This window comes from Cryptotermes secundus, unplaced genomic scaffold, assembly GCF_002891405.2.
Source record: "Cryptotermes secundus unplaced genomic scaffold, Csec_1.0 scaffold323, whole genome shotgun sequence".
NCBI classification, from domain to species: domain Eukaryota; kingdom Metazoa; phylum Arthropoda; class Insecta; order Blattodea; family Kalotermitidae; genus Cryptotermes; species Cryptotermes secundus.
In genome coordinates, this window is record NW_019738961.1 from 1,791,417 (window position 1) to 1,814,871 (window position 23,455).

Below are 23,455 nucleotides of genomic sequence, written 5' to 3' on the forward strand. Positions count from 1 at the left end.
AATTAAAATGGCACCATGGAAAGTGTAGTGATCTGAGACTCAGTAGGGAATAAGTGTTTAAAGTGATGCAAGTCAGAAAATTGCAGAAATAAACTGAGAAATCTCGGGTGGTATAAATTATTTACTTTACAAGCTGTTGTTATGGCTTTGGTCACAGTTCAGAGGTCTCCAAGCGTTAGTAGTTGCAGTTCACCACCAAGTTCTGTAAGTACATTATGCGTAATGTCAGTAAAAATAAATTCACAGTGCTATGATTGCACAGTAATACTGTTATCGCTGTATGTTCAAGAGACCTGTGTTAAAGATTACGAGTAACGAAATCTTATATTTTTGTAACGCATCATGCGCAGCTTAAATAGGCGGGCTTTAAGCACTTTGTTGGATGTAACATGCCCTCATAATGACAGATTTTAGTAGAAATCGCTGAGACTTTCGTAATGACAGCCCAATGGAATATCGTCATTGAGGGATACGTATCACTTTTGTCTGGAGTTGTATTGATGCATGAAATTCAAAAAGTGACAAGGGGGGGAAAACGTCACTTACTGTGAGTACCTCAATTAAAATTGCCTGTTATTAGTTTAATAGCAAGAAAACATCAGTCCAGTAATTTCGAATTCATAATATTGTTATTAAGGTTAATGTTGTGTCACTTTTTAAAATTTAAGTGTAATTCAGCAACGATAATGTGCAATTTCAAGAACTGCACTGTTTTAAATCTTTAGCTTGGGCTAATTACACAAATTTAACTTAAGCATTGTCCATAAATCCACACGGCTTTGAGAAATAGTTCACTTTTTCGGTGGTTAGTTATTAGGCAGTGTGAACGAAGCATTATTCCGTGCAAAGTGGCTGCCATATGTTGGATCATTTGAACTAAAAATATTTTTCTTAAGGACTGGGTTGTAGTGCCACTTAAATCATCACCCGTAGCGTAGAGAGATTGACCTTATGATTATTTCACTATAAATTTTACATTTAAGCTCTTTGGTTTTGAATTATTCTTTTCATGGCATATTTGAAGGATTGTTATATTACATTTTCTCCTAAATATCTCTGTATTCAGACTTTGGTCATGTGGTGTGACAATGTGTACTTTTTCAGGTTGTTACCGACGTTTCAGAGGAAAATGCTAACCCCATCTACGGATCAGGTAACCACCTTCTGTAGAACCTGCCTATAGAACTGCTTCCTCACCCTACACACTCTAGTCCTAAAGATGGAGGCAGCATGTTCCTCTGAAATGTCATTGTCTGCCTACAAGACTACACAGTATCACACCCCATAATATGAACACTCACAACCATGAAAATCTCAAAAGTAGTATCTCTGTGTTTCAGTAACTTCAGATTTTATAAACCCATGCTAATGTGAGCATGTTGAATGTATACATGTATGAATGTAAATATGAATGATTTATTTTTGCAAATAAGTAAACTTGTAATAGTTCTAGATGATAGAAGTTGAAGGAGGTTATGAATAAGTTTCAGTTAATTTTAAAACTGCAACTGGGCATGTCTCGGCATTGGAAATGGTTTATAAGAAATTGTCATGATGACTGCAGAAGCACGGCTTAAAAAACTTGACAAGGTTAAGAAGTAGAAATAAAAATCTTGTTTAGATGATACCTTCTCATTTTTACAGGTAGCTCAGTGATAACATGTATTTTAAATTTGAGAGTCATGGTTTTCCCCAGTCCCTCTAGGTGAATGTCAGGATATACCTTAAAATAGATGACTCTAACTTCCATACTCAGTCTTCCCAGGTGACACTATGGCAGTAACGCCTGATGGGTAGTATCGCCAGTATTAAAGCCTGCAATTGGATATGATTCGGGGAATCTTCTATTCAGCTGCATCCTCACAGCTTGTTTGCTTAATAGTCGTCCAAATATTATGCATCTCCTAATCATTCCTCCAAGTGGTTGCTTTTGCAGAGTTTTTTCACCCAAATTTTTCCTCCTGACCTTCCCACCAATGTCATATATGCATTCCTCTTCTCCCCATTTGTGCTGTATGCCCTGCCCATCTCATCCTCCTTGACTTGATCATTCCAATTACGTGGGGGTACCCAAAAGAAACCAAACTTATTTTTTTTAGACTTATTTATTCAAATTTTAAGCACAAACCTTCAGTCTCCTTCAAAGTACTCTCCACTTACTCTAATACACTTGTCTAGTCTTTTATTCCATTTTTCAAAACATTGTCTAAATTCATCTTTTGAGATGCTTCACAGCACCTCCGTCGTTTTTTCCTTTCATGTCTCTTTTCATTCGAGGAAACAAAAAAAAAAGTCGTACGGGGCAAGGTCGGGTGAGTATGGAGGGTGAGGAACAGGGGTCATACCATTTTTGGTCAAGAATTGTCGTACAGACAGGGCTGTGTGAGCAGGGGCATCGTCATGATGGAAAAACCAGTCACCCGACTGCCACAAATTTGGCCGCTGAGCTCCAAGTCACTCCCGACAGCTCCACAATTTCTTCAGTGGTCCATCGTCGATCTTCCTTGATGATTTCACGAATTTTTTCAACATTTTCTTGTGTTCAGGCCGTGGAAGGACGACCAGAACGAGGTTTGTCATCAGTTGACATTTCACCATTTTTGAAACGGGAAAACCACTCAAACACTTGAGTTTTCGCCATAGCATCGTCCTTGTACACCGTTTTTAACAATTCAACAGTTTCTGTTCCACTTTTCCCAAGCAAAAAGCAGAATTTCACCGGCGCACGTTGTTCACGAAGTTCAGCCATTGCAAAAACGACGATCACACAAAACAGTTGTCACTATAAACTCTGCCGAAACTAGTCCTTACCTTCTGAAGCAACGGTAGTTGGCTTATTGACTCAGGAATGTTAGCTGTATGGGCTCATAGCGGCATACTACAAAAGCTCTGCCCACAAAAAAATTAGTTTGGTTTCTTTTGGGTACCCCATCGTATACCTGGAGAAGAGTTCAAGTTACAAAGCTCCTCATTATGTAGTTTTCTCCAACCTCCTGTCACTTCATCTCTCTTCCAACCAAATATTCTCCTCAGCACCCTGTTCTCAAACACCTCCAGTCTGTTCTTTCCTTAATGTCAGAGACCAAGTTTCACAACCATACAGAACCATATGGAAAATGGACTCACTGAAAGAATTATCTGACATGACAACTGTTTCTGCACCTTTTCCTCATCTGCCATATGTTTGCATGTTGATTTCATATTCATGGAGAAACAGTCTTTGTCTTTCTTCTAAAATAGCTCAAGTTTTTTTGCCACATTCTTTTAAAATTTTTCCGCAGTTCAACTGTATGAAACCAGTTTTACCAAATTATTTAATGCTGTGTCATAATTCATTCTAGACTGAACTGTTGATTGAAATTGCCTGAATATGTTGCAAGGGTATGTGTGAAACCCAGTGCTGGAAACTTGAAAGATAAGCCATTGTGATACTGTAGAAACCGTCATTGATGCATTATTCACTTTAACTTGTATTTCCCATATAAACTTGTGAGTAGAATCCTGTACATAAATTTATGTAGTAAATATTTAATAAAATTACCAGAAAGATGACATGATGAAGTCTTTACCCTTCTGTCATTCGCCACAAGTTCTGCCTTTCCAGTGATTGCCATATTTCATTGCCTTTGTCATCATTGTCATTAAAGAGTATGTCATTTTATGTGCATAAGACAGTATGTGTTTCCTCACAATTCCTTGGATCTGACTTTCTGACATCTCTACATAACCATCCGTAATATATTTTTGATTCATCAGTGTTATTTTCTAATTTTCATTTCTTGCATCCTTTTGTGTTATAATATACAATTTCTTTATTAAATATAGTTGTGTTGTGATGGTTTTAATAAAGAAATTGAATGTTATTTTCACCAATCTGCTTTCCAAGATCATAGGAGGAGTCTGTATCCCCACTGCATTTCAGTTTTGCTCTATGATGCACTATCAAGAAAGGCTGAATCTGACATTTGTCTGTGCTTATAACGTCAATTTATTGGGGAGAATACAAATATCATAATTAATTATCATAAACACCAGCAAATAAACTGTGTGGAAGTAGAGTAAGACTGCAGTGATCGAGACTGATTGGGAGGGAACACTTGTCCAAATTAGTGAAAGCCCGAATTATAGAAGGAAAAGGAAAAAGAAAGGAAACACGCACACAGAAAAGAGACAAACAAAAGGAAGATGAAAAAAGGAAAAGTCCGAATTATCGCGAGTTCCGAATTAGTGAGGTTTCGCCGTAAACAGAAGTAAAACTGAATATATGAACATTATGTTAAACCAAATTTAATAACAAAGTTACAATATAACTTTCGCAAATAAATGATTGAGAATGTCTGAGAATGTAATGCCACGCTATTCGGCGAGGGCCAGAATACAGTCACTGTTGTGACAACATCGAATCCAAATAGAAATTAGAGAAATTATGGAAAGAATACATTCTGGAAATGATTCCAGAATTTTACAGTCACTTTAAATAACCCAGCCGGTATAGAGACGTGCTACTGGTTGGTTTGATATCCGCTTCTCCACAACGTCGAGACCGGTTCTGCAATCCATCCAGCCTCCTACTCAGTGGATACCTGAAGCTCTTTCCTCGTAGTTAAAAGCGGCCGGGGCGTGAAGGGGACCACTCATTTTATCGGCCGTTCGTGCCGAAGACGGTTTGAAACTTGGATCGCCTGTGAAAAGCGGATGAAGGATTTTCAAGAAGAATGCCCAAACCGAGCACCGATTTCTTAAAATTTAACGGCGAACATTCGGCGTTTCGATCTCCCCCCCCCCCCCCCCGCGNATACTGCAGTTTCCCTTTGTGGAACTGTAACATCCCGAAATTTACACCGACTTAATTCTTATTTTCTTGTGGAATAACTTTTTACGAATCAGTGTGGCTGCTTCAGGATCCTCGGGTTCGTTGGCAGGTGTACGTAACAGCTCCTCTGTTCCAGCTGTTCCTCACCCCTGAAGAGCCCGAGTAACGAAAACAAACATTAGCGCACACCGTGTCAGGCGGGACATCTCGTCCAGGAAGACACGTTATCACGTGGTACGTGGGCGCAGGAAGTAACACGACAGTGACTGACTGCTTATCGCGCAGGTCAAGTGTACTAACGGCAGTTAAATCGTCATTAAGGCCTAGGAGATAGTAGGTGAGTGCAGAACGCAGGAGCTGTCTGTCCGTGGTTGCAACATCAAAAATCTAGTAGTACGTGTAAAATAGATATGCAGGATATCAGTGCTTTGTACACTTGGATATGTGTTAGGGCGTAGAATTATCCTTCGTATAGTCTGTTTATTGTGGGTTATTTAACGACGCAATCAGTATCGACATCGTATAGGTTCGGTCGCATGTTTAACATAATACGGTAGACGCCAGATAAATCGGGCATGGATTATCCTGGGTTATTTGTTGAGAAAACAAGCTTGTCTTCTCGTCTGCTGCCTAAAAACATAAAAATTAGAGTATGCAAAACTATAATTTTGTCTGTGGTTCTGTACGGGTGCGAAACTTGGTCTCTGACATTAAAGGAGGAACATAGACTGAGCATGTCTGAAAACAGAGTGTTGAGGAGGATTTTGAGACCGAAGAGCGATGAAGTGACGGGAGGTTGGAGAAAACCGCGTACGTAATGAAGAGCTTCATAACTTGTACTCTTCTCGAAGTATAATTAGATTGATCAAGTCAACAAGAATGAGATGGGTAGAGCATGTAACACGAATGGGGGCGAAGAGGAATGCATTAGGATATTGTTCGGAAAGCCAGAAGGAAAGTGACCTCTAGGAAGACCAAGACGTGGGTGGGTGGACAATATTAAAATGGATCTCAGAGAGATAGGATGGGGTGGCATGGACTGGATCGATCTGGCTCAGGATAGGGACCAGTGGAGAGTTCTTGTGAAAACGGGAATAAACCTTCTGGTTCCATAAAATGTTGGGAAGTTCTCAAGAAGGGCTCAGCTCCATGAGAGTGAACTTTGTGTAAATTCGATAATCGAATTATAAATTCTTAGGCAGTTTTAATAATATGCTACATTATAAACCACGTTATATAGATCGTCTTCTGCATTCGAGGCTTATTTTGTGTTCAATTTTATGTTCTGAAAACATTTCACTACATTGTACAAACTAATTATTGTCATTAGGCATATAAAAGGAATCGAGGTTCAATTCTCGGCAGAGGAGAGTGATATCTTCACAGCGTCCAGATCGGCCCTGGGTCCTACCCAGCGTCCTCTTCAGTGCGTGCTCGGTGCTCTTTTCCGGGTGTAAAAGAGGCCAAGGCGTGAAGCTCACCACTCACCTCTATCTAGTACCGAGGTTAAGAACACTGGAGCCATACCCTCACTCCGTCATACGTTTTCGTAACGTGGTGCTTAGTTGCGCACAGGGACTTCTTTTTATTTTCACCAGGAGGCATTTAAGCAGTTCCGTGTGTAAAACGATTTACTTGCCATATCTTCTAAGTTATGTGTGTGTTGGATCGTAGTGGTTTCCTACCATGGATCTCATACACACTACTAAGATGAAATGCTATGATTAATAATAAGTTTATTATTGTTTTGTTATTTAACGACGCTGTCAGTTTCGAGATATATACGATTAATAAGATCTAAGAGTTTGTGACAATGGCACATTCGTACAAGTATGTTTTTGGACAGTGTCCATCTTCTTGTCTATATCTAAAAACCGTCGTGTTTATTTTTCAAAACAACTGGCATAGGTGTCCGGAGATAGGGACGAGCTCTATCTATTGGGCCCAACTGAGTAGGTTTTACCTGAAGACGGAGACAGAATCCAGTCTCCGAAACGTGTTTTGAAAAATAAACAGGACAGTTTTTAGATATAGAGAAGACGATGGATAATACCCAAAAACATAATATTTGTACCGATGTTGTAGGATTGTTGATTGTTACTACTAATACTACTACAACGAACCGGGGTAGCGCAGTCGTTATAGCGACTGGCTACGGGCTGGACAACCAAGGGGTTCGGAGTTCAAGTCCCGGTGGGAGCAAGAATTTTCACTTCACCATGTTGTCCAGAGTGGTTGTGGGGCCCACGCAGCCTCCTATCCAATTGGTGCCGGGGTCTTTTCCCCCGGGGGTAAAGTGGCAGGCGCCTGAAGCAACCACTTACCTCCAGCTAGTGCCGAGGTCTATGAAACGTGGGTGTATACATGCACACCCCCATACGTCTTCATGGCGGACAACTTTACCATTTACTACTACTCTACTAGGCCAATGGAAATATAAATGAAGGTCAGTGCCAGTGTTATTTTGAAGAAATTGTTTTACATATGCGAGAATTTTTTGTTGTTAAGTTTGGTTCTCAGTCTCCTGCAATAAATCCATTAAATTTATGTGCCCGTGCTGGTTGTCGAGTGCTTCCGATTACCCCCGGACGCCATTAGCCTCAAAACGACGTGAAATACCGTAACGGAGTGTTTGTGTTTCGTGGCCCCTGCCACTGAGAGCGCTGCTGTTGTGCGGATGTCTCTTGTCTCGCGCTCAGCTGCTGGCTGCCTGCCTCGCCTGCTGCAGATGTTTTTTCAGTTGTGAAGTGCAGCCGAAGGTGGGTGGAGGTGATTGTTGCAGAGCAGCAGTATTACATCCAGGTCCGTGTTCGTCGTTGCTTATTTGTCTGTTTTAAATCCACGGTTTGTATTAACGAATATGTGAAGTGGTAGAAAGTGGTGCCGACGGTCGTGCAGATTGTATGGCGGTGTAAAGAGTGAGTTTTACGTGTTTGGTCGACATGCTGTACATTTTACCGCCTCCAAGTGCGCCAAGTCCTCCGTCCCCATGGACCACAATCCTTTGTGGAAGTGGTGGTGGCAATGAAGGTCCATCCAGTGGGGGCAGTGTTAGGGATGGCACTGTCAAAACGACGGCTGGTGGGGTAGTAGCTTCCGTGGTGCAAGGGAATTCGTGGGTCTCCGTCACTGCAACAAATAGAAGACCTCCATCAGCCCGCGGTCATGCCCCAAGGAGTCTGAAGAATAGGGTGAGTTGCTGTGTATAAAGGTTGATGTCAGTGTCCAAGCTTCCCCCTTTAGAATCGAATATTGTTCTTGTGTAGTTCTTAGAAAGAAAACTGTGGAACATTGTCCGCCAGAATAGATGGCCGCTCTGCTGAATAAAAAAATTAGTGTTTAGTAATTAAAACGAAGATTGATTACCGTCTTAACAATTGTCCGCTACTAGACCATAGGCCCATAGAGTTGTGAGACGTCGAGGCTTCCACATTTTCTAGATAATCTGCTCACAAATGGCGGTGAGGTTGTCAGCCTTATGCACCGGGCGCCATTTACCCCAAATAAGATACCTGGTACTCATTTCTGTTAGAGGCTGAGTCGACTCCAGGGCCACAGTTCTTCTGGAAGGATTAGGTCAATTGAAAAATCCAGTGACCTCATCGGGACTCTAACCCGCGACATTCCGACTTGTTGCATAATGCGTCAACCAATTACACCACCGGGTGCCCCGACACACAACATAATGCGTAAAGTTACATATTTGTATGCGAATAGTAATTTAATATGTACACGCGCGTCGAAAGGTCGTGAAGTGAAAGAAACAAAACGGACAGTGTTGTCCTGATATGGTTGTGCCTTTCGTAGTTGGTGGTGGAGATATTTTTGTTATCTGTAAAATCTCTTTATATCTCTTTGCTTGCGCGTTGCTTCGAGATAAATTAAACCTTATGCAAATGTTCAGTTAGTTCAAAGTTAGTGTTCAACCTTGACACCCTTTGTACAAATTGGGCAACATTCTGATAACTTGCCGTGCCAGATTTTTACAGGCAGTAAACCTGAACGTGGTGCTGCTACCGCAGACGTTGCGGGTGACAACCTTGTTCACGTCAGCAAAACATTCCTCTTGTCTCTCTCACCTGTGGTACAGTGTGCAGCTGGCAGCGGTACAGCGCAGGGCAGTGGGAAATCGTAGTACACAATCTCAGTCGGCCTTTGTAATGCCAAAAAAAGGAAGTGTTCATAAAATTAAAATTCCATGAAATCTGGTTCCAGAAATTTGGTCGCAAGTTTTCGTTATTTATTTATGACCGCCTTTGTGGCCTAGTGGTTCCTGGCTACAGATCCAGAGGTCCCGGGTTCAATTCCCGGCTACGAGATTTTCTGAGAAGTAGTGGGTCTGGTACGGGGTCCACTCGGCCTCGTGAGGATAACTGGAAATAGCGGCTCCGATGTAGAAAACCGAATAAACGGCCGTGGGGATCCGTTGCCCTGACCACGCGACACCCTCTATCCGCAAAAGTTGACACTAACTTCACCGACAAGTGGCGGTCTCTCGGTCGGTATAATTCGCTTGCGGACTACAGGCCACGGAGTTTGTTTTTCTTTCGTTTTGTTCAGCGACGCTGTACATGAGTAGGTTCTTATAGAGGTAATGCTCACGACTTATATTCGGGAGGTGACCTTTTGAATTTCAGCCGGAGTAATTGTTACCTCGAATGATGGTCTTCGTGGATTTTTTCAGTCCTTCCAAGCAAAAATCTGAACTAAGACATTTCCGCTTGCTCCCACATCCTTTCCAATCCATTATCATTCATCTGTCCCCCTACCATTCGGCTCTGTATATTTAGGTGCTAAGTGCGTCGCAAAATACAGGGTGATACAGAAAGATGGACACAATTTCAATTGGCTATATTTCCTGAATTATAGGTTGCATTTGAATTCTGTAAATTACACTTGATTATACATACATGGAAGTTTATAGATGTTCAATGTGCCCCCCCCCTCCTCCGGCTGCACGGATAACATCTAGACGGTAGCTGAATTCGTCCTACACTCGATGACAAATATCTTGCGTCACTGAGTTCACCGCAGCTGTGATACAGTTTCTTAGGTCATTCAAATTTGTGGGAAGAGGTGGTACACGCCACACAGTTGTTTGCGATAGTCCAAGTTCTCTACTAGCACTACGGGTTGACTTCATTGGGCTGCGCTCAAAGTTCACTCGAATGCACTCCACGTTCTCCTCCGATACACGCGATCGGCCCGGGACGCAGTGATGGAGGGCACTAGCGGTAGTACTAGAAACTTTGTAACATCCTCTTTCAAATGTACTTTACAGAATTCAAATGCAACATACAGTTCAGGAAATATAGTCAATTGAAATTGTGTCCATCTTTCTGAATCACTCTGTAAATCTCAGAACATCAACGACGCTGTCGTAAATCAAATTATGTAACGTCAAACAGAAGTATGATTAGTGAATAGTGAATTTGGAAGAGTGAGAGGAGCGGTCATGGCCTAATGTAAGGTAGTACCCGTGGACATTTGCCTGGAGGTACCGATAAGAAACAATTTAGTCGTTATTATCAGTGACCCGGCCGATATTCGAAACGGACATCTCCGGAGAATAAACCAGAAGCGTTACCGCTTGAGGCAGCCTGCTCATTGATGACCCTGATGAGAATATATGCGTTTGGGTATCAGAAAATTATAGCGGCCTTTTGTTTCAGTTGCCCAGCTATGTTAGTACTCGTATTATCGTAAGAACTAGAATCATTTAATCACATGAAGATCCGTGGAGCCAGAGAAACAGCCGTTGCCAGCGAACGGCTCTGAAACAATATTTGTAGGCAGCGACCGCGAAATAAACAACGGAACAAGGTCCGTTACTAGGCAGCAGATTCTCAATGATGCAGCAGTTGGACTACAACAATAGAAGACCTGTGTTTGCTGTGTGGTCTGTCTGGTCGTGAATCTCAAGGGGCTTGGCGCCAAAACGAATTGATTGGCGTTAAACCGCCAGTCATGGAGTAACTTTCACTTTGACTTGTGTTCTCTGTTTGAAGCCAGGTAGTGAAGAGAAAAATTTATGTGCGTTGTGGTTACAGTGATATTTCGAGGGTGTAATTGAGTGATTTATAGTTACTGTGTTAAAATCCGTTGCCAGGAAACGACTAGTGAAAGTAGACGGAGGAGGCTTGCCGCGTGCTGAAATGGTAAAGTGCGAAAATTGGCGGTAGTGTTATAGTTATTCGTAGTTACGACCTGTAAGTGGTCAACAAATCCAATCCAAAACCCTGTCCACATTCTACTCATACACTTGACAATATGTTGAATAAAATTGATTTTGGTATTCGGTTTTTAAGTTAAAAGGCCGAAATGTGTTTATGGGTGTAAAGGCTTGTACAGACAGTAATGTATTGCTAGATGTTTGATTTTATAATTATTTATACATACTAACGTTGAATGAATTGGCGGGTTGCAATAGCGGCGTCTACTTGAAGGACAAATAATTCAACGCATACAATTGCTTTGCATATCCTCATATTTAATTTGAGGACGTGCTTGATTTTCATTTTGTCTTTGCTTTATGCTCTTCATAATGAATTATGGGGCAGTAAAACAAATGACTTTATAATCGCTTAAGTCTTTGAGTCCACACGAACATGTGTTTTAGATATCCTTTGCTGTCAAGGCCCATGGATAGTCTTAATACAATAATACGAATAGTAGTCCTGTTGTAAGATGTAATTATGGTGTCATAAACGTTACTGCTGTTCATGCCACGTTAGTGAATAAATATTTCCAAATTTTAAAATAACAGTTTAATTCTGATGATAGACGAAGTTTTCTAGACAGCACGACCGTGAAGCCAACTTACGCACCATCTGGTGGCCCGATTTCACGAGACGAATGAATGTCAGACCCTTCCGCCCGAGTCTGTCGAAAGAAGAAACCTCATTGTACGCATGGGCCCCGCCAGGATACTCTTTTCAAAAGGGGACTGGGAGAGGCAAAAAAAAAATATTCTTACAGAGTTGCGTGTGAGCCGTGGAAGACTAGTTCTACAGATCTCGCTAGGATGTTTGTGATACATTTTTAAAACAAGTTTAATCTTTGGTATTAATATTTGATTGAATTCCTTTTCTAAATTTAATTTTTTTTAATCAGTTGGGCAGATACCTGGCTTGCCCTCCCCAGCCTGCCGCTGCCCATATTTGAACGTCTGGGCGGGTGGGGTTTGTGCCATCACACTTCTTTCACATTGCATCTCACTACCACCTCAGACATTGCTACGGAAGTCTAGATGGAAAGGTGTTGCAAAATGCCATTTTACAACTCTCTTTGTTTCCAAGTACGGTCTTTGAAACTGTGTGTCTTATGTCAGTATAAACATCGGTGACACGACATAATCTCAGAAAAAAGGTAACGCTATCCCTGTAACAGACCGTGGAGGCCCGTAGGGTTGTGAGACATCGGGGCTCCCACATTTTTTAGATAGTCTACTCATAGATGGCGGTAAGGTTGTCAGCCTTACGCGCCCACCGCCCTTTACCCCAAGGAACATTCCTGGTACTCGTTTCTGTTAGTGACTGAGTCGACCCCAGGGCCGTAGTGCGGCTGGAAGGATTAGTTCAATTGAAAAATCCAGTGACCTCATCGGGAATCCGGCTTGTAGCATAGTGTCTCAACCAAAGACACTACCACGTTCTTCACATAATCTCTGTTCTTTCTGACAGACGCCCTTGGCTGTGGAGATTTCTGTTCAACCCTATCAGGTGTGACGGTGTCCGCGCTTTCGAGAATGAAGATTTTCAGTGTTAAGATTATATCGTATTGACTGGTAGATAGTTACTTTTCTTCGCCGAAGCACGTTTCTTTCATACAACGGTAAAGTTGTACCGTGCTACATGCATCAGATCCCAGAAAACGGTCATCTTCATGTAGTATACGAGTCCGCGAAAACCCCATTGATGTTTTATTGGTCACTGAACGAAACATGGTTGTGGCTATCTACTGTACAGAAGTTCATGTATTTTTTTTTCTGTGGCCCAAGGCTATGTGCCCAGCAGATGATCATAGACGTTTCGGAGAGACATACTGCCTTCACTTTCAGGAACGAAGATACACTAAGTTAGTTTCAAAGTGTTATTCCTTGCTTAACGTATCTTGACCCAGAAGATGGAGGCGGGAAATCCCTCCCAAAATGTCCTTGAACTTCTAACATGTGACGCGGCTTCGCATGTCAGAATATCGTACTCTCTTAATTTATTCACACGTCATCTGTCACTGTGACAGAAATCCCCGTGTTATCTGTATAGCGCGTTAGTTTCTGCACCCTGCAGCCTACTCGGGTCTTCATATCGCCAAATGGTCTTTCCAGGTACATAAATGTAACACCGTATGCTCTCTCTTTGTAAGTGAGACTTCACGAAGTGATTTTCGTGATATCCCTTTGAAATAATGACAGTGTCTTGGAATACATTAGGCTGCAGAATTGAGGTACATCCAATTACCCTCTCTCTCCATTATTTCTTGCGCTATAATGATGAGATTTCTACAGTTTTCTGGTTGGTAGTTAATGGCCCATAGTAAATGGGGTCACCTTTCATAAGAACGAGTATAATCTGTAAACAAATGATTGATACAGGCATTCTCCGCAGTTTTAAAACTTTCACGCGGTTTTAACGCAGAAATATGGACAAATACGAGGGAAAGGTTCTAAACGCTGGCAACATGTAATGGCTACATTACGGTTGGTGCTGTAATGGGTTCTGTATATAGCATTTCCTGTATTTATAAGTTGGCTGTAGGCTATAGGCTTTGTGTGTATTGTTGTGGATACAGTCAGTTCAGACGCTTTCGCATGCCTATTAAAATCACCCCATCCTTCGTTCGGTACGCGTGACACAACTCGAGAACAGATACGATTTTGAGTAAATTTGGTACTGGAGAATATTACGAAAAATGTTCACACGCTTTCAACTTTCATTTAGATCTGACAGTTTTAACGACCACTCTACGTCAAGATCTCTTTGGTTTATCTGCGAATCTCGAATATAAATCGCCAAACATACATAAAAGTAAAGTGAAGGTATCCCTGTAACAGGCTGTAGAGGCACATAGCGTTGTGAGATGTTGAGGTATCCACATTATCTAGACAATCGACTCATAGATGGCGGTAAGGTTGTCAGCCTTACGCGCCGGCCGACCTTTAGCCCCAAGAACATTTCAAGAATATTCCTGGTACTCATTTCTGTTAGAGGCTGAATCGACCCCAGAGCCATACGGCTGGAAGGATTAGGTCAATTGGAAAAAAAAAAAAAACATCCAATGACCTCATCGGGATTTGATCCCGCGACCTTCCGGCTTGTAGCATAGTGCCTCAAACAACTACGCTACCGCGTGCCCCGTCATATATGTAAAGTAATTCCAGAGAGCTTAGTCCTTGAGAAGCCGCCAGTTGTGCAGTTTCTCAAGAATTTCCCAACATTTTATGGGAACCGAAGGTTCGTTACCGTGTTCACAAGAGCCGTCCACTGGTCCGTATCTTCGGCCAGATCAGTCAAATCCATACCACCCCATCCTGACTCAGCAAGATCCATTTTAATATTATCCATTTATCAACGTCTTGGTCTTCTTAGTGGTCTCTTTCCTTGTGGCTTTCCTACCAATAACCTATACGTACTCCTTACCCTTGCTTTCGAAGAGTACAAATTATGAATCTCCTCGTTATGCAATTTTCTCTAACCTCCCGTCACTTCATCTCCCTTCGGTCCAAATATTCTCCTGAGCACTCTGTTCTCAAACACCCTCAGGCTATGCACCTCCATTAATATCTGAGAAAAAGTTTCACACATGTACAAGACTAAAGGCAAAATTGCAGTTTTGTATATTTTAATCTTTACGTTTTCAAACAGGGGTACGCGATAGCGTAGTTGGTTGAGGGACTGTGCTACAAGCCGGAAGGTCACGGATTCGATTCCTGACGAGGTAATTCGATTTTTCAATTGACCTAATCCTTCCAGCCGCACTATGGCCCTGAGGTCCACTCAGCCTCTTAACAGAAATGAGTATCAGGAATCTTCCTGGGGGTAAAGGGCGGCCGACGCATAAGGCTGATAGCCTCACCGCCTTCTGTGAGCCGATTGTCTAGAAAATGTGGGAACCTCGACGTATTAGAATCCTATGGGCCTCCAGGGATAGCTTTACCTTATCTTTACGTTACGTTTTGAGGCAGCAGACGAGAAGATGGAAGGCTTTGAACTGCTTTTGAGGAGTCTAACTACTGACACCACCGTAAAATCCACAGAAGAAAGGAGTCTGCTGTGGATTAAGTTTCCGAATGTGTCCCTCTTACACGCAAACTTTCGGTTGCAGCATTTTCACTTTTGACGCGTGATACTAGTGTCATCACGGAATACAAAGTAGGACATGCTGGACGGTTGAGGCTCGCGGAGTGCAGGCTAAAACATGGTCACAAGAAATGCAAGCACAGTAAAACCCAGATTATCCGATTTAAGCGGGATGTCGGATAACAGAATATGTCGGGTAGTGCGGATAGCATTAAACACGGAGCAGATATGTACACATCTCTTCCCACCGCTGCGTCCCGGGTTCGAGCCTGGGTCTGGTCAAGTGAGATTTGTGGTGGACAAAGTGGCGCTGGGGCAGGTTTTCTCCGAGTACTTCGGTTTCCCCTGCCACTCTTCATTCCACCAACTGCTCCACAGTCACCCTCACCTATCATCTGGGGCTGGTACAATAGGCCAGAAGTGGCCGCAGTACAAGGGACTAGTCCCACCCCACTAGCAATAACAAGAATCTTGATGTATAAATCTCGGTTCTCATCTAAGTCATTTAGTCCTGTTAAAATGTTAATGTTCATAAAACTTCTATAGAGAGGCACACGGTAGCGTAGTTGGTTGAGGCTCTGTGCTACAATCCGGAAGGTCGCGTGTTCGAGTCCCGATGTCATTGGATTTTTTTTAAATTTACCTAATCCTTCCAGCCGCACTATGACCCTGGGGTCGGCTCAGCCTCTAACAGAAATGAGTAGCAGGAATCTTCCTGGGGGTAAAGGTCGGCAGGTGCGTAAGGCTGACAACCGTACCTCCATCTTTGAGCCGATTGTCTAGAAGATGTGGGAGCCTCGACCTCTCACACCCCTGTGGGCCTTCACGGCCTCTTACAGGGACAACTTTACCTTTTTTTTTCCATAAAGGTTTCAGAAAGCAAGTGCCATGTGAGGCGGCCAGTGACTAGCAAGAAGAAATGGTGATGTGCAACAGGATGCTACGATACGGTATCATCTAAATCATGTTTTGTCGATAACATATCAAAAAGAAATGCAAAATTAAAATACAGACGTACATACAGCGTCCATCTTCAGACTTCGCCGAACCCGCCTACAGCCACACGGTGTAACAGCCCAACAGAATTAACACCAATAAGTGAACACGAAGGTAGACTAAGATCAGTAATTATGCAGATGCACCAGGCCACGAAGTGTGTGTTTAGAAAACTACAGTTTCTGTAATTTTATTTTCCGTGACTTTAATTTCCCGACGACTTTAAACATTCCCTACATAAATAAATTCTAGAAGTTTGTAACGATGGTACATTAGTACGAATATTATGCTTCAGGGCATTATTCGTCGTCCTGTCTTTATCTAAAATTACGTTTCGGAAACTGGATTCTGCCTCCGTCTTCAGGTAAAACCTACTCATTTGGGTCCAGTCGATATAGCTCCTATCTCCGGATACCTGTACCAGCTCCAAGTTGGGGTATACAAGCCAGGCACAGCACAAACCATATGCGAGAGCTAAGGAAACTTTAAATTATTGGACATTATTGTACCGCTAGTGTGGAATTTCTGCGCTTTCCGAAAATTTACATGAGGTCGACTATTTTTTCTTGCTTGGCGTTCCTGAAGTATTGGCAGTTAAAGGTGAATGTAAAACACATTTGAGGGTGCATTATAATCAAATTGTGATGTAGATAGTCTCGTTATCACCGGTAAATTAGCGGAATGTTTTCAGCATAGGACGGTAACCAGTAATCCCCATACTGGGCCAGGACTTTGAATGTCTGTTCAAGGTATGACGTGTCCTCAGAAATGTTTTAGAGAAACAGTATCTGTTATTAGCTCTCATAAACTTGCCTCTAACTTAAATATTTACATTAAACGTTTCTGTGCCCAAGTTTTCTTAGGCTCTCGCCCCCATCTGTACAGTTGTTTTAAGAGTATGTGTGTCTGCATATAAAGTCCAAGCTTGGTTCGGTACTAACGTTAAGACCACGAGTTGATGTATTTATTCCTTGTTTATTTGACGACACTTTTATTAGCTTAGATTGTGTGGTATCGAATGACACGATGATGAACGAATAATGGAATGAGAATTATGCGAATGGAAGATGACGTGGCCTGATTTCAGGTACCGCCCCTCATTTATCTGTTTGAGACTGACGAAAGCCACTAATTTTTTACTCTTCATAGCGTCTGGGCCGGCTGTGAGGTTCACCAAGCCTCATATCCCGTGGGTACCGGGGACCTTTTCCTCGGGATTAACCGACAGGGACGTGAAGCTGACCACGCACCATTAGTGCCGAGGTCAAGAATGGTGGAGCTATACCCCCACTCCCCTATATGTCTTCAAGGCATGGGGTTTAATTAATTGAACACAAGGACAACTCTGCCTCTTTTTTATTAGAATGCTTATTAGTGCTTGTTCGATTTTCGACTCTTTATGTTTGAGGCGGAATCAGCAGCCTCGTGAAGTGTGTGACTTTTGTGAGCTGTGTATCGTGCGGTGCAAAGCTGTCATTTCGTACATGACGAGAAAGGTCACGTTTCATGACGCGTGCCCGTTTCTTTCAGCATGGAACTGCGTGCCAGACCGCCCTGGTACTTCTGTTTTTAGGACGATGTCTGTGATGATATAGGAGCCCAATATGCGATTTCAGTACTTGGCTTTACCGTCTGAACAACTGAACATCAGAGAATCAGTCGCTGGCCGGCTCTGTATATAAAGTAATTTAACGCCCACTCCCCGTGAGTTGCTGGCTTCTATTCAGTTGCAACGAGTTCGTGTAAAGGCCGTTGGTGACACCACTTGACGGCTTGCATATACGCCGACCGCAGAGTCTGATAAAGGTTGGAGCGGGAAGTCGTAAAAATAAATATATAGCTGTGGTAGCAGAACTTTTCGAACTCAGAATGTGCATGTTCAGTGGAATCGCCATTTATAAACGTCCTTCAAGAGCCGGGATAGCGCAGTTGGTATAGCGACTGGATACGTGCTGGACGGCCGAGGGGTCGGAGTTCGAGTCCAGGTAGGGTCAAGAATTTTCTCTTCTCCACGTCGTCCAGCCCGGCTCTGAGGTTCACCCAACATCATACCCAAAGGGGGCCGGGGATTTTTCTCCGGGAGTAAGGCGACCGGGGCATGAAGCTGACCACTCACCTCCAGCTATTGCCGATGTCAAGAAAAATATGGATATATACATCCACTCCCCCATGCGCCTTCATGTCGTAGTGCTTCATTAGTTAAGCGCAACTTTACCTTTTTTACCTTTACACTCAAGAGCTACTGTGTATAGCAGTGTATCACTTTGAGCTAAACAAAATGCGACCATTTGTGGTGTTCATAATCGCAAGGATTATCCATAGAAATTTCAGCCGATTTTTGCCAATAAACGTTAAAAATATTTTCTATGTGTATGAATTATTAAAGAAACGTGGAATATAATCAAGTTCAGCCAAGTATTTAAAGCGTATGGCACATAGAACATGTGATCTTATACCATCTGTCGATTGGTCGCGCGTTCCAGCTCAAATATGTTATTATACTATAATGAGACTCCAGACCTGCATATACTGAAGCGGAGCTTCAAACACGACTGGAGGCGGATGAGTTTATATTACATGCATGTATCGGGTATAACGCTGATCGCGGTCTTGATCCTGCCTGGTACCGTTATCTGCAGTTCGCTACGGTGATGAAGCTTGGATGAGGTGACATGGATACTCATAAAATTTTTCTTAATAACGCCCTTGAATAGTGGTATTGAGGTTACATTGATGTTTTATCGCTGTAATCCACTGCTCATCTTGCTGCTTGGTTTTGCTTCGTTTTGTCACGTGATGCCATTGCTTCATGTCAATTTTAAATGTTGGTACATGTCAATATCCATTAGACTTCGTTGCACGGACGCTGAAAGTAATTCTTGTGATTTAAACATAAGTGCCATATAGAGTTGTGGTGAGATGGCCATGTGCAGAAATGACTGACCCCATGGAGAAGCCGCCAGTCGCTGAAGCTACTCAAGAATTTCCCAAAATTTCATATAACCCGAAAGTTTATTACCGTGTTCACAAGAGCTCCGCTGGTCCGTGTCCTGAACTAGATTAATCCTGTCCATACCACCCCGTCCTATCTCTCTAAGATACATTTTAGTACTGTAGGTTGTAGAGCCGTTTGTATGGGCGATAATACCAGCAACGGCTCGGTAAACACGTTCCCACATCAACGAATCGATTTGCAGCAGTACAGGTGCTGTTGGAAACGGCGTGTTTCCACGTGGTCCGTGCAGAGGTGTTATCTTGAAGACAGTTGGGACGACCCAGTCAGTTCTGTACGGGAGTCTATGAAGAGAGGGCTTAGAGCGCAGAGGCAGAGGAATAACCATTGTTGGAGCCGTTACCAGGAATCGTCTAGTAACAGATAGAGCACTAGACTGTGTAACAGTGAACTGTAAAGTGTGGCAGTAATGATAGTGTTATAATTATATATAGTTACGGCCTGTAGGTGGTCAATAAATCCATTCACCAATCCAAACCCCGTCTGTAGTCACTCATACTACATGACAATATTATCGCCCCCTTTATATCAGTGTCTTCCTAGTGGTCTCTTTTCTTCTGTCTTTCCCACAAAAACCCTTCCCGTACTTTAACTGCCCTGAAGATGGGTTTGTGTTTAAATCCATGCTTAGGTACGCACGCACAGATGTTTCCATCTGCTGTATGGCAGCTTCGACATTGCCAAACGATACAGAAGCGGTATGATTTGGTACCAGATGTTGGCCGTTCAGTTTATTGTGTGCATCCGCTAAGTTACTGAGATCAGCATAACTCACATTCTGAATTCTGATTTATAGAACCCGAAGGTTCATTAGTGCTCACCAGAACCAACCAAATGTAGAGAAATATGAAATTTAATGCTTTTGACCGGCGAAAAATGTAGACTTCTTTCAAGTGAAGAGTAAACTGGCCAGTAGAACTGTAGGTATGCTTATATGCAGCATTCCTTCCCCTTGACAGTTTCAGCGCCGAGCCCAGGAGACGATGACTCCTGAAACACTCATGACGCATTCCAGGTGAAGCCCGTATAAGGACAAAAGAAACTTTAGTTACAGCTGTGGAATTGAACCAGTTCTTAAAAAGAAACGTAGCAGATGTTAGGAACTAGAAAGTCGTTTAATTTCTGTGGATTGCTGGTCATAATGGCCGGATTGTATGTTTAAGACAACATGTGCAGGTTTTATATTGCTGCATATTTTCTATATAAGGAAAGATTTATCTCTCTCTCTGTCAAGGTAAGTAGGTAAAGTTGTCCCTGTACTTAACTAAGTAAGCACTACGCCATGAAGGCGTATAGGGGGTGGATATATAGACCCACCTTTTCTTGACTTAGGCAGTAGTTGGAGGTGAGTTGTGAGCTTCACGCCCTGGCCGCTTTACCCCCGGTACCCATTGGATAGGAGGTTGGGTGGACCCCAGAGCCCTTCTGGACGACGTGGAGAAAAAATTCTTGACCTCACCGGGACTCGGGAAGTCCGACCCGCAGCCGTCCAGCCAGTAGCTAGTCACTGTACCGACTCACACTCTGTATTTACAGGGCGGTTACTCTCATAAATACATACTTGATACAAGTTTTAGTTCTGTCGGGGTCTCCCGTTTAAAATATTATACTAGGAGCGTGTACATCACTTGGGGATGGATCTCTTTATGCTTAGAATAGTGCAACAGTTCCGCATAATCAGTTTAACTTTTAGAAGAGGAATTGAAGTTTCAGCGGAATTTTTTCTAGAGTTGTTGATAGTCGTCTGCTGTCTAAAAACGTACAAATCAGTATATAGAAGACTATACTTTTGCCTCTGGTTCCGTATGGGTTTGTAACTTTGTCTCTGACATTATGAGAGGAACATAGACTGAGGGTGAAGAATGCGGTCTTCTGGGATCTGGCGCCGTGTAGATATTCTGTGAACCGACGTTTCGGAGGAACGTCGGCTCACAGTCTGCAGCTACCTGCTCAAGGCGGTTCCTCGCTCGTGGATTTTTCTACTCTGAAGATGGAGGCGATACGTTCCTCCAAAACGTCGGTTCACACAAGACCTACACGGTGCCACATCCAAGAAGACACGCTTTCTTCATAGTCACCACTGTGAAAACCTCAAATCCTACATAGACTGAGGGTGTTTTAGAACAGGGTGTTGAGAACATTTGGACCAAAGGGAGATGAAGTGACGGGAGGTTGGAGAAAACTGCGTAATAAGGAGCTTCATAACTTGTACTCTTCTCCAAGTGTAATTAGAATGATCAAGTCAAGGAGGATGAGGTGGGCAAGGAATGCATATAGGATATTGGTGGGGAAGCCAGAAAGAAAGAGACCATTAGGAAGACCAAAACGTAGGTTGCTGGACAATATTAAAATAGATGTTAGAGAGATAGGATGGGAAGGTATGGATTGGGTTGATGTGACTCAGTACAAAGACCAGTGGAGGGTTCTTGTAAACACGGTAGTGAACCTTAAGGTTCTATAAAATGTTAACATCTTGAGTAGCTGTACAACTGGCGGCTTCTCAGTAAGGGCTCAGCTAAATGAAGTTGGTTTATGCCATCGCTTTGTTTCACGGTACCACTGTAAGGAATTGCCTGGAGACAGGCATCTCTATCCATGAACTTAGCCGAACAAGGAAGTACCACGTAAACACAAGCCCAGAAAATATGTCGCGAAGCTGACTTGCTCGTAGAACTATACGTATAAATTTAAAGAGGCAAGCCACAACCCAGAAGATGTGTTTAGCATCTTCTAAATCTGTGCTCCATGGGACACAATCCTTCAATTGCCACCAAAGCGTAACTCTCCTCCCGTTTCTGCGCATTCGCACTGGAGTAAGAGCTTAATGGAGACATCCTCCGTATTCTAAATAGTATGCTATGCGTCTCAGTATCATTACATGTTGCACTTATTTCTCTGTACATTGAAATTGTAATGATGCTGCGTGAGATTATAGCAATATAGTTCACCGATAGAGCGCTCCACCTGCTGCTCGTAAGTATATTAATCCTCCCCGTGGAGCTGCTCCACCTCATCCTCCTTAACTTGATCATTCTAATTATACTTCGAGACGAGTACAAGTTATGAAGCTCCTCAGTATGAAGTTTTCTCCAAACTCCTGTCACTTCATCTCTCTTCAGTCCAAATATTCTCCTCAACACCCTGTTCTCAAACATCCTCTGCCTGTGTTCCTCCCTTAATGTCAGAGACCAAGTTTCAAACCCACACAGAACCACAGGAAAAATTATGGTTTTGTATATTCTGATTGTTACGTTTTTAGACAGCAGACGCGAAGACTGAATGGCAGCACGTATTACGAGTATACGAATTCAGCTGCGCAATGAAATGTATTCTCATCCATGAGGGAAGGCCCGACGCTTTGTAAGAATAGTGAAAATTCATCTGCTTCTCTTTATTTCTTAGAACCATGGGCTTATTTGTGTGCAGTTTATCAGCACTGCTCACCAAAGCCAGTTCAGTTTCAATTCTTTTGAAATATTCAATTCGTATTTTGCTATTGAATTATCAGATCAGTTTGTCTTCGACCGATCCGTAATGGCAAGAAGTTGTGTGCAAATTGATTGCTTCATTTGTTGTTATTCAGCGCAGATGTGACTGATAGTTAGATCGGGGTGCCGGAGAAAACGGTCGTGGCCTGTTTCAAGACATTCCGTAATGTCTTTAAACGCGGTGAAGATAACATTGAAAACTCCCAGAATAGCCTGGACTTTGGTTGAGATTCGAACCAGATACCTTCAGGTGTGTTGTCGGCAATGAATGATACACAAGTAAGTCTGCTTTTGATCACGCGTTTTCAGTAGCGAAGTGGTTGGCATTCAGACACGCTTCGGGTGGAGGAAGGAAGTTTAAAATTACGCTTTTCAGCCCAGGATTGACAGGTGTTGTACCTTTGTGGGGGGGAGAGAAACAAGCATGGCCTGTCTGCGATAGTATTATTAGCATGGCGGATGTTGGTAGCTTATTGTTATTTAAATGCACGTTCTTTTAGGATGCTTTTTGCTTTTCCTGCTAATCTGAGAACTTCAGTTTCTAATCAATAAAAGATTTCGGATATTTGTAACTCTCCTTGAGTTTGGCTTGACGTTTTACTTTGTATAATGAAGAAAATATATGCATAGAACACAGACGGATTTTTGGTAACTATAAGTTCGAGTCTCGGTGCGTTCAAGAATTTTTTCTTCTCCACGTCGTCGAGACTGGCTCTGGGGCCCACCCAGCCTTCTATCCAATGGGTACCGGGGTCTCTTTTCTCGGGGGTAAAACGGCCGGGGCGTGAAGCTGACCACTCACCTCCAGATAGTGCCGCGGTCAAGGAAACGTGGGTATTTACATCCA

The 23,455-nt window shown here is 42.7% G+C and overlaps 1 protein-coding gene across 2 annotated transcripts in view; it reads left to right on the forward strand.

Moving 5' to 3' along the window:
• The first annotated feature begins 2 nt into the window (after nt 1-2).
• LOC111871434 overlaps nt 3-23,455 on the forward strand; it is a 297,382-nt gene continuing 273,929 nt past the window's right edge. Inside the window, exon 1 of one of the 2 annotated variants that reach the window (XM_023864549.2) lies at nt 3-204. In XM_023864549.2, coding sequence (XP_023720317.1) covers nt 142-204 — 63 coding nt within the window. In that variant the 5' untranslated portion in view covers nt 3-141. Of the gene's footprint in view, nt 205-7,544; nt 8,005-23,455 lie in introns of those variants that run through there. The other variant, XM_023864548.2, reaches the window with a different exon arrangement.